Here is a 10,953-nt window from a genome sequence, read left to right on the forward strand (position 1 = left end):
TGTACATTTTCTTAAATAAAAAAAAAAAAAAATGAAAAAAAAAATTGAAAAGCACAGCAGCCAATCGGAGAGCGTCTGTCACTGATCATTATGCCACAAAATGCTGTCTTGTATTTTTTTTTTTTTTTTAAGGTACTTGGAGATTAATGAAATAATAAACTCTTGTACGCATTCTCTGTTGTGTTTTATTTTTTGCTTCCCGTTCTCGCTTCATCGGGTTTAGGCAGCCGTAGCGACCCGATAAAAAAATATTTCTCGCCGTGGAAGGTAATGGGGTAAAGATGCGGGGCTCGGTCAGAATAGGTGGACCTCAGGCGGAATTGGGAAAAGGGGCTGCCTTTACGGTTTTACTTCTTTATCCTATAAGAGTTTGGTGGGGTAATTGTTGTAAATTTGCCCCCTAATAGTAATAAAATAAGCGTTAACCTTTCCCCCTTATCTCCTGTTTCCCTAAAGGACTGTCTAAGCTTCTTTACTGAAACGTTGCCCCTGCTGGGTTCACAGCCGCTATGCCTCGGATTTTATTCCCTTTAGACAGCGGTATTTAGTTCTACCTAAAAATGGTTTGGCACAGGGGAAAGCTTTGGGTTACGTAGGGTTAATGCCAAGATTCCAAAAAAAAATGCATTTTGTCCAGTCTTGTGTAGAGACTTCAAACCGGTGATAATTATAACTCAACAAATAAGGTAATACTTATGACGCGATCATAGCGTGAACTGGGAAGATAATCGAGACCTCGGCCTAGGGGTCCCGCTTGGGGCCAAAAAACTAAAATCTCATTCATGGAAGAATCCATAACATCGAGAAGTTTATGGGGTTCTTTTCGTCGGTAAGAAATCTTTCTTTTCGTCTTGCAGTCGAGGTCCTCTTCGGAGTGATGGATTTACATACGGGGTCGCCATATGCCCCCCCCAGTCGCCTCCATGGTCAGAGCCGGGGTACTAAAAACGGAGCCCCCCGGATATACGCGTTACCGCTTTAGTTGGGGTAATAAGATTTTTTGTTTTGTGAACAATTCTGGGAAGAAAAGACAAATCCTGACGCTTATGGACAATATTGTTCTTTTTATTGTTTATACTTAAAAGAGAGAAACAAAAAAATATATATATTTGTAACAATGTATAGCTCCTTTTTTCTTTTCTCGCTATTATTTGCTCTCCGCATTAAATAAGTAAACTATTTCCCGTCTCGCTGGCAGATGTTTGCGATTCTCGGTTACAGTTCGTCCTTGGATTTCTCTTGGCTGTCGTCCTCTTTGCTCTCTGCTGAGTTATCGCTCTGGGAATCCTGTGGAATTATTAGAAATCCAAAAATATTATATATTATAAATATCCGTTATAAATAATGAAACGTTTTACATTATATTTCTTAAATTTGATGGCCTAAAATGTTCACCTTTTTCTCATCTTCGGGTAAAACGCCGCCGCTGTCGATAAAGGCAGAAAACAGCTCAACCGTCCTTTCTTTTGTGTATTCGATATTCTGCATATGAAAAAAATAAAGGTATTTAAACCCAATTATAAAAGTATTTTTAACTGATTTTTTTTTCAGAATTTTTCTATATTATTATCCAAAAGTAGTTTAATTTGTGGACTCAAAGGGAAACTCTCAGCTTTTAGAATAACCAAATTCATTAATGAAAACTCCCTATAATCATTTTTTTGTGAGTCGTTTTTGGGAGTTTTAGCTTAAAAATCAACTTTGTGGAGCTCAATGGGGAGGAATAATCATGCGGAGAAGAGGAAGTTAAAAAGACTGTGTGATATACACCTAAATTGAGTTTCTTATATATTTGTTTTATATTTTATTTGATTGTGGAAATTCCGTTACAATAATGTATTTACCAGTACAGGATCTTCTGTTTTCTCATTGGTTACTGTACTAAAGCCCCGCCTTCCCCAATTGGTCTGTTGTTTTCGAGTCCTGATTGGCATGTTAATCCTACCTGTTTTGCCGATGTCGATGTGCGAAGCTTGTGAATTTTGTACAGTAAATTCTCATTGTGTCGTTTTTGGGTGGAATGCCACTAATCGCAAAGTTTAAGGCTATTGGGCGCGGTGACGTATTCTTGGTCTAGGCCAACTACACCTAAGGCGGCAGTTCTCCTGCTGCATGACCCGGGGGCAGATCGGAACAGCCTCCATAGACTGTATTAACGGGTGCTGTGTGCCTTTAAGACATGACATCATATCCCGGCTCCCTGTAGTGAAGATGGGAGCCACGGAGGGGGTGGCCGGGGACCTTGTTCTGGGCAGCGCCAAAGGTAAAAACACCACTGCTTGGGTGACTTCAGGACCTCCAGACCACTGGGAAGCAGAAGGGGCCCTTGGGAAGCACCGGTGGCCCTGGAAGGATCCGGTGAACCCTGGAACGTCTCATCTCCGCTGTGTTTTCGGATCAGTAAGTTCCGTGCCTATTACGCATTTCATTCCCCCCCCCAGGGCCTTAATGGGTGCTGGGGCATCATGGCACACGGACTCCCTGCGACTTAGTCCTCTGAGTGCAGGCACACGGGGAAGGGGTGCGCTCCTCACCTGCACGTTAAGCTTATTTCTGAAATTTTCTTACCTTTCGCCCCGAGCCGGCAGGAAAGAACCTCAGATTTGGATACCCCCTCACTCTCAGCCCGTCGATTTCGTTTGCCGTGGCGTCTATTTTGGCGATGATGACGTTTTCGTGATCTTTGTACTTTTCGCCGAGTTTCTCCCACGTTGGCTCCAACTCCTTACAATGCGTGCACCAAGGGGCGTCTGACACCAGACAAACACAGTAAGAGACATCGGAGCGGTTTACACCAAATAACGATTCCCCGCCTACAGGGGCGACGCTGCCATATCAGCAGAATAAGGAACTGCTTAGGGGCCCCTTGGAGCATGAAAAGGAAACCCCCTACATTTAATCCAGATTTCTCATAAAGTTGCATCACTGTAATGCTAACTACAAATGAGTGAACAGAAATACTGCTTTCCTCATCGTATTAGTTATTATTTTTATTACTGCCGGTAAAGTTGGGCCCCCGGAATTCTAGAGCCGATCTCTGCATTTTTCAAATCTGTGATAAAAATAATTGCATTGGAGCGCCACCTAGTGTTAGCTTAGTAAATATGCAAGCCTGTGAAACATTTATGTTTAGTATTAATATTACACTTTGGGGGGGGGGGGACAGATTCATATAAATTCTAAAAAAAACTATTCCAAAACAATATTAATACGCAATGAAAATGTAGATCAACTTTCCAACACTCGTTACGATTACAAATATAGTAAACCCAAAATGTAATGAATTCCAGGCAAAAAGCTCCCATTCGCCATTTTATGCACTTACAAAATTCTACGAACACATTCTTTGTTTCGTCGTAAGCCACTTCCTCAAAGTTCTTTCCAACAAGAACCTTAACTGGATTCTTGTCCCAGTCTTCGGGAATTTCCTCGCTCATGAGATTTTGCTACAAAATATTGCAAAAATAAATAAATAAATAAAAAATATATAAATGAATCTATATATAATATAAATGAAATATATATATATATATATATATATATATATATATAGAGAGAGAGAGAGAGAGAGAGAGAGAGAGAGAATATATATATATATATATATATATATGAAACTTTTTAAAATCTACAGAAAATGTCAGAATATTTACTCAATTATAGAAAATGTCCCATTAATGACTTTGTATTTCTTAAACAATAAAAATAGTAAAAAAAAAATAAAATAAAATAAAAAAAAGGCCACGTAAAAGAGCCCCCCCTACCTTTATTTTGCCATCGAGGACACCCTGACAAAAAAGTCTAACCGCCTCCGTTGTGATCTTCTCGTCCCCAAACGAGAACTTCTTCACCAACTCAATGTTGATAAATCGAATAGTGGGGATATCGGTGGTTTTCAGCCCAAAGTACTCGAGGACACCAGAATGTGGACCATTGGAATTAATTACAACAAAGAGGACCTGGAAACAGCAAAGTTTGTTGTAAATAAATACGTTGAGAGGCGGTGGATATGTGGAACAGTCTCCCAGCAGAAGTGGTAGAGGTTAATACAGTGAGAGAATTTACTATGTTCTTACTAGTAAGTGGAGTATATGATGCTTTATATTTATATATATATTTATATATATAGATCGTACCTTTCCTTTAAATTCGGCAGCTGCTTTTCGGAAGTTTTCTAGCAGTTCCAGCTGGTATTCCTCGCTCTTATTGATGAACAGCAGTAGGTGGTTTTCAACTTTAGCCCCAAAAATCTTTTCAGACGTCTGAACGGCAAATAAATCCATCATTTCATGTGATAAAGTCTATGTTATCTGTTAGATCTAGATATATTTCTTTATCATGTTATACAATGTGTCGTGTTTAATGGCCATTGGTCATGAATGACATCATTTATCAGAACCCCAGACTCACCTCTTCGCTGTATTCGGTCACCAGATCCAAGCTGTTCACATTAAGGAATCGGATGAGCTCGTCTTTATCCAGCCCGACATCTTCCTCAAAACTATACTCGTATTTTTCTTCAGACTAAATAAACAAAAACCCCATAAATAATAAATGATAATTTCAACGCCACGCCGGGATCTCGATTACAAGTCATATTCAAACAATTGTGTCAAAAAAAACATTATTTGGGTTAAGTGGAGCTGAACGCAGAATATTTCATTTATCTAACGGATAGAAATATTTATTTTCTTAAATTAATAGATTGTATTGTAATATTACTGTATTTTTTAATTATTATTATTAATAATAATATTTTTATCAATATAACGTCAAGAATTTACGCAGCGCTTCTTACAAAACATATATTCAGGGGGAGCGACAAAACTAGAACTGCTGGACTAAGACAAACGGATTTATTAAAATTTTATTATTATTATTATTATTATTATCATTATTAGTATTTTGGTTTCCATTTTTTTATTAATTCTCCCAAATGGAGAGGAAAAAAAAAGTGAATTTCTGTTTTTCTTTACATTTTTGAAAAAGATGACCGCGTCGTCCTTAACCCCGAATTTTTGGAATATTTCTTCTTTGTGCGCGACAGCAAAGTTAAATTCCTCTGCGTTCTCCACAACTTCATTAAAGAGCTTGAGATCCCCGTCGGCAGGGTCCTGTGAAATAACAAATGAAAGGAAATCAAACAGCTATTCTGGAGTTTATGATGAAGATAAAAACGTTCCTTTCTGTTCCTGAAGCTGGTTACGTGTGTTTCGGGGTGAAGCCGGACGGTTTCCTCGCCAGAGTAATTAGGAATCCCCCAAATTTGAGACCCAAATCCCCCCTCCCCCGTACTTTCCGGCTGCCGACAGAATTGGATTTAGACCCAACCCATCTGATATCTCATTTATGAGAGGGGAGGATATAATGTATATATATAACGTATCTCACCCTGAAGAAAGCGATGACAGGCGAGTTGCCGGAGGTGGCAAACTTCTCTGCGCTGGCCACATCATCGAGAACGGGGGCCAGAGGACTGAGCCTCCTCAGCATCCACTTCACAAAACCTTCCACGTCCCTCCTTCCTGCGAATAAAACAATCAACGTAGATCAGAGATTCTCTGTATCACCCGAAACGTTCGTTCACATGCACTGTGCGGATGAAACATAATTTAAATAACATCCCAACAATGTGATCCCTGTCATTAAACTGATCTCCCATCGTTATTTTATTTGCCCCATAATATAAATGTTTTCAGGCAGCTGCATATCAGCCGTTTGTATGATTCTCGCTCTGTTATCTGACCCCCGATCTACTAAACCCCCCGACTCCTTATCATACTGCCTGTGGGGAATAATAGAACGACTCGATCTTAATCGCTCAGTCAAACTCTCTGACTAATGAAAGTCTATGGAGGAACGGACTTCATTAGCATCACCATAAAGCATCAGCTCAGTGTGGTGTTTGAGCCGGGAAAGTCACCCAAAATATCACATGACTGACAGCAACGGCGGCTCCAGATCTGCAGATAAAGGGAGTTTATTGGAAGAAAATGAGATAAAAGCAGGTTTTGCTGCGTTTGAGTGTTTTTTTTATGAATATGTAGAAGTCCCATTCTTACCACCATAGTCAATGTGTCCCGTCCTGTTTCCTCCCTTAAAAAATTTGATTGTGGGGTATCCGTTGACGTTGAATTCGGTGCTCAGGTCGTTTTCCTCCGTCGCGTCCACCTTTGCCAGCCTGGCCTCTGCTGTTTGATTTTTCAGGATTTCCGCAGCCTTGGAGTATTTTGGGGAAAGTTCTTGGCAGTGGCCGCACCACGGGGCATCTGGGGAAAGAGGTCGGTGATTTTATCAGGTTGGCCCCACTGGGCAGCATCTATAGACTCCACAAACCTATAGACTCCCCAAACCTATAGACTCCCCAAACCTATAGACTCCCCAAACCTATAGACTCCCCAAACCTCTGGCTGTCTAATAACTGTCTGCCTAAAAACCAACGTGTTACAAAGTTACAAAATGTAACATAGAAAATGTGTTTCCAATTCATTTTATCACCAAAAAAACACAAATAGCCTTAAAAAAAGCAATTTTCTAAATTGTCATTTTAAAAAAAATATATATATATTTTTAGATTTTTTTTTTATTACCCAATCTTAAAATGTGTCAATATTAATACCATAAAAAAGTCACAAAAATCTATTAGCCGGGGGCATTCAGGGACCCACATATACCCCGACTCTCCCTTGGCGGAGGGTATATAGAAATATGCCATTAAATATTGCGGAAATGTTTATAAAATATGTTCGTTATCGGGGAGTAATGTTAGGATTTATTTGGCCACCAATGCCGATGTATTCAATTTTTATGAATTTTTTTTTCATTTGATTTTCATTTCTTCGTTAATATTGGGCTGTTTCCCTGGGTTTCCGTTAGGCGGGCAGTAAATAAATTGTTTATGATGGGAGGGAGGCAGCTGGAGGCTGAAGGCCGCGCTCAGCCTCTGTGGTTATATATTTATTTATATTATCTAACGCGACCAGATGCTTCTTCCCACGGAAACAACCAGGTGGCTCCTACTGACCGGCCAGAACTCCTAATTATTTTATATTTTATTATATTAATAATTAAGATTTATATATATATACATAATTTATTTATTTTTTTACAAATTTCCTAATAAAGGGATTTTTAATTTCATTCCAAAATGCAAAAATTTGATATATCGAAATTTAAATTTCAAAATTCTTAAAACAATTTTATTCAGACAGTCAAAATTATTTCTTCCCGTGGCCTGTTAAAGAAAAAATAGCAAAGATATAATAATAATAATAATATATTAAAAAATAATATTTATAATAATTTATAGTGTTTTCTTGATATTTTGCTGGATTCCCTTTTTATAAATATTTCTATGCCTAATTAACATGCAATAAATACATTTTTTCATTGGGACATTGAAAAATGGGCGGTGTCATGGGGGGACTGTATGAAAAACGTCTGTAATTTTTCAATATATTACTTTACTGAGAGGGTGGTAGATAAGTGGAACAGTCTCCCAGCAGAAGTGGTAGAGGGTAATACAGCGAGGGGATTTAAACATGCATGGGATAGACATACGGCTCCTGAATCTAAGACGAGACCAACAACTGATTAAGGTTTGAGTCTTTACCGCAGGAGAAATGGGGGACTAGACAGGGGCCTAATGGGGCCGATCTGCCGGCAGGTTCTGGGTTTCAATATGTCGCTCCCCTTCCGTCTAAAGTCACAGGAGTAAAATCCTGTCTTTCTTTACTTAACTTTTTTTTTGAGCATTTGCACGGAGGGAGCCATTTTGTATTCAGTAGACACGCCCCCCTCCTCTTCCACGGGGATTTACTGCACGCGGCTGTCATCTGACTATTGGCTCATTCACTACATTAATACATTTATGAATCTACTGAATTCTAACACAAAAAATGGAATCTAATATAGTAAGAGTATTTGTTCTGTGACAATGGAAACAATGAATTATTATTATTATTATTTATTGTTTTCTATAGCGCCATCAAATTCCGTAGCGCTGTACAACGGGATGAATAACGAAATGGTTTTATTGTTTATGGAATGGTCGTTATAGACGGAGAGTGTAGAGGAATTATAATCCGTGGCAGCTGGAATACCAGGCGCTGTCTCCGGTAAGAATAAATCGTTATTAAAATACTTCACACACGTGGACCGGCTTCTTGTGCCGTGGAGCCGAGGAACACCAAGGATTTTTGCCGAAACTCATACTACAGCTGGGCAGGGAAGTAGATTTTTTTCTGAAACTATAATTCCCATCATCCTCCACCATCAATGGACTTTTCCAACTATGAGGAGATCCACCAAAGTCGGCGATGTATATATTTATAGATTTATATATAGGGGGATCCATACTTACAAAACTCCACCAGCAGGAAGGGGTATTCTTGAAGGGCTTTGTCGAAATTCCTCTTGTTCAGCACCAAGACGTTGTCTTCCTCAAGGATATCATCGGACTTTTCGGCGCTGGCGTCCTCGGCGGACGTCGGGTCTTTCTCGACGACCTGGTCTTCTGCCCCGGCGCGGAGAGCCGAGAGCAGGCAGAGCAGAAGAAGCGCAGAGCATCTCATGGCGGAACGGAGGCAGGCGGCACGAAGACGGAGGGGTAACACGGGGGGAGCAGATAAAGTCTCGGCGGCCGTGACGCTCCGTCACCCGGGATTCGTGTAGCTTTGCTACTGGTTTCCGAGCCGAATATCAAACCTAGTTTAAATATTTACTCCGGCCTATCATATCTCGAGCCGTGTCCTTCCAGATCCTCAAGGGTGACCCGCGCTTATTACATGTTACATACAAACACATTTAACCCTTTGAAAGAGTAAAGACCTAAAGCAACTTTTCATAAACTCCGTCCACGTTAATAAAATGTACAATCGCCGCTACGTGTCAGATAAACGTGTAGTTCTAGTAATAAACGTAAGTATCTCGGGGATTCCATCCGATACAGCGCTGCGTATAAATAAAAGATAATAAAATAATAATAATAATTACAGGACCAGATCTATGCAAAGTATAAAATGAAAAGGAAAAATTTAATAAATCCAAAAAGGTGCAGAATTAAAAATCTTTTTTTATTGTTGAATGACAGTTGGTATTGTAAGAGAGTTGTTTTTTATTTTATATTTTGTCTTTTTTATTTTTTTACAAATTTTTTAAATCTGCCGCAAAATTATTTTATTTTTTAAACATTAGTAGGGAAATAAAACCATGGATTGAAACCTTTAATGTGATATTATTCATTGGTATTAGGAATTTTATTGTAGATTATTTTTTTTAAATGCAATTAAAGGACTTTCCACCATGTTGACGTTTTCTGCACAGCATCACGTTGATAAATTCCATTTTTTTTGTCGCCGCCGTTGCGTCTCACCTCCGGGGGTCTGGTTTCTGCCTCTCTCAATACCGCATGAACATAATATTTATTATTATATGGACCGGCCGAGAAAAGGTAGAATTGATGACTTTGGGATCCTTACGCTTCCATTTAGCCTTCCAGTAAGATAATTAACTCAAGAAACCGTACTATGATTAAAAACATTTTTTTATGTATATTATATATATATATATATATATATATATATATATATATCTATATATATCTATATATATATCTATATATATATTTTAATATAAATATATATATCTTATAACAAAATAAAAAATACACATAAAAAAAAAAATAAAAAAGTAAAATAAACAAATAAAAAGCCCGTGGACAGTTCAGATAGATCAAAGAAAATGTTTATTGACTCAAATTACAGATATTTTTTTCACTATCAGACCAAAATGGAAATCCCCCCCCCAACACCCACTGATCCCCCCCACCGGACCCTGAAAACAGAAAATTAATATTTTCATGCATCGATGCAACTTCTTATCGGCTAAACGTCGCGGTTACCCAAACCGATGATCAATGGTCTTACAAGCCATGGAGTCTTTTTTTTTTTTGTAATTATTATTTTGTATAATTAATAATATGCTCTCAAAAGAAATGATAATTTAACCCTTTGACGGCACAGAGTCGCGTTGCCCAAAAGGATTAAAGCGATATTTTTCAGCGCCGGCGGCGTGTGAGCGAAGCGCGCGGTTAATCCTTCCCTGAGACTTTGTCGTTTTTAGTTTTTAGTTATAGGGGATAAAAGCCCCGGAAGGAGGCGATTACACGGATCTGAATATTGCTGTACGCGTCGGTAACATCGGCTTTCGCTTGGCGTTTCGGATGTGCTTTTTTTTGTGCTGTGCGGCCTCTAAGAAAAAGCTATCGATTTCTCAAAAGTCACAGAATTTTTGGTCTCTCCGATAAGAAAAAGCTGATGAATAATAAAACGAAGTAGGTGGTAAACCCCCCTCCCCCACCCCGCCATTTAAAGACCGATTCTTCAGTTGCGAAACGCGCAGGCCAAATTTTGCGGGACTTGATACGTTCCAAAATTTTACCCCAAAAAAATTAAAAAGGAAATTAGATTTTAAAAGTAGGACTTGGTCAGGTGGGCCGGTAAACAGAATATCTCAGACGGCTATAATTTATTAAACGCGATATAAGAGGATGCCAAGATCGTCTCTGTGCTACTATGTCAGGACTGTTTGCCAGGATTAGGGTGTGTTGGACACTATTCAGTACGTTCAACATCTAAAGTCAAAATACTCACCGCTGCCTGAAAAAAAAAAAAAAAAGTCTTTAAATTGCATTTTAATTTAAAGTTGATTTCACACTTTTTTGGCGGGGGGGGGCAAAATCGAGAAAAATACAAAAGGTAATTGTAACCCCCACCTACTAATTATTTCCGTGTTCCTTGCGTGAAATACCCATACAACGTATGTCCAAAAAACACAAAAGGGACATTCTGTGCATCATTTGGCGCCAATCTCCATTTCCCGTTACCGTTGGAAACTCATCACCAAAAAGGTTTACATTTTGTGTAATTAACTAGTTTTCGATGAAATGTATTTTAC

General features: G+C 38.8%; 1 protein-coding gene across 2 annotated transcripts; it reads right to left on the minus strand.

Annotated features, from left to right (window-relative positions):
* Positions 1-1,044: 1,044 nt before the first annotated feature.
* Positions 1,045-8,617, minus strand: PDIA2 (protein disulfide isomerase family A member 2). Of its 2 annotated transcripts, none has more exons than XM_053471401.1 (11): positions 8,360-8,617; positions 6,060-6,266; positions 5,389-5,522; positions 4,974-5,111; positions 4,408-4,521; positions 4,134-4,259; positions 3,762-3,956; positions 3,326-3,446; positions 2,569-2,750; positions 1,396-1,482; positions 1,045-1,278 (listed from the first exon to the last, which is right to left on the minus strand). In XM_053471401.1, exons 1-11 carry the CDS (start codon positions 8,568-8,570, stop codon positions 1,216-1,218), a joined length of 1,578 nt encoding a protein of 525 aa, XP_053327376.1. In that variant the 5' UTR covers positions 8,571-8,617; the 3' UTR covers positions 1,045-1,215. The 2 variants fall into 2 exon arrangements, with proteins under 2 accessions (XP_053327376.1, XP_053327375.1); XM_053471400.1 differs by having other exon boundaries at positions 1,045-1,287; positions 8,360-8,615.
* Positions 8,618-10,953: the final 2,336 nt, after the last annotated feature.

The sequence above is a fragment of the Spea bombifrons genome, chromosome 7 (assembly GCF_027358695.1).
Source record: "Spea bombifrons isolate aSpeBom1 chromosome 7, aSpeBom1.2.pri, whole genome shotgun sequence".
Classification (NCBI taxonomy): Eukaryota; Metazoa; Chordata; class Amphibia; order Anura; family Pelobatidae; genus Spea; species Spea bombifrons.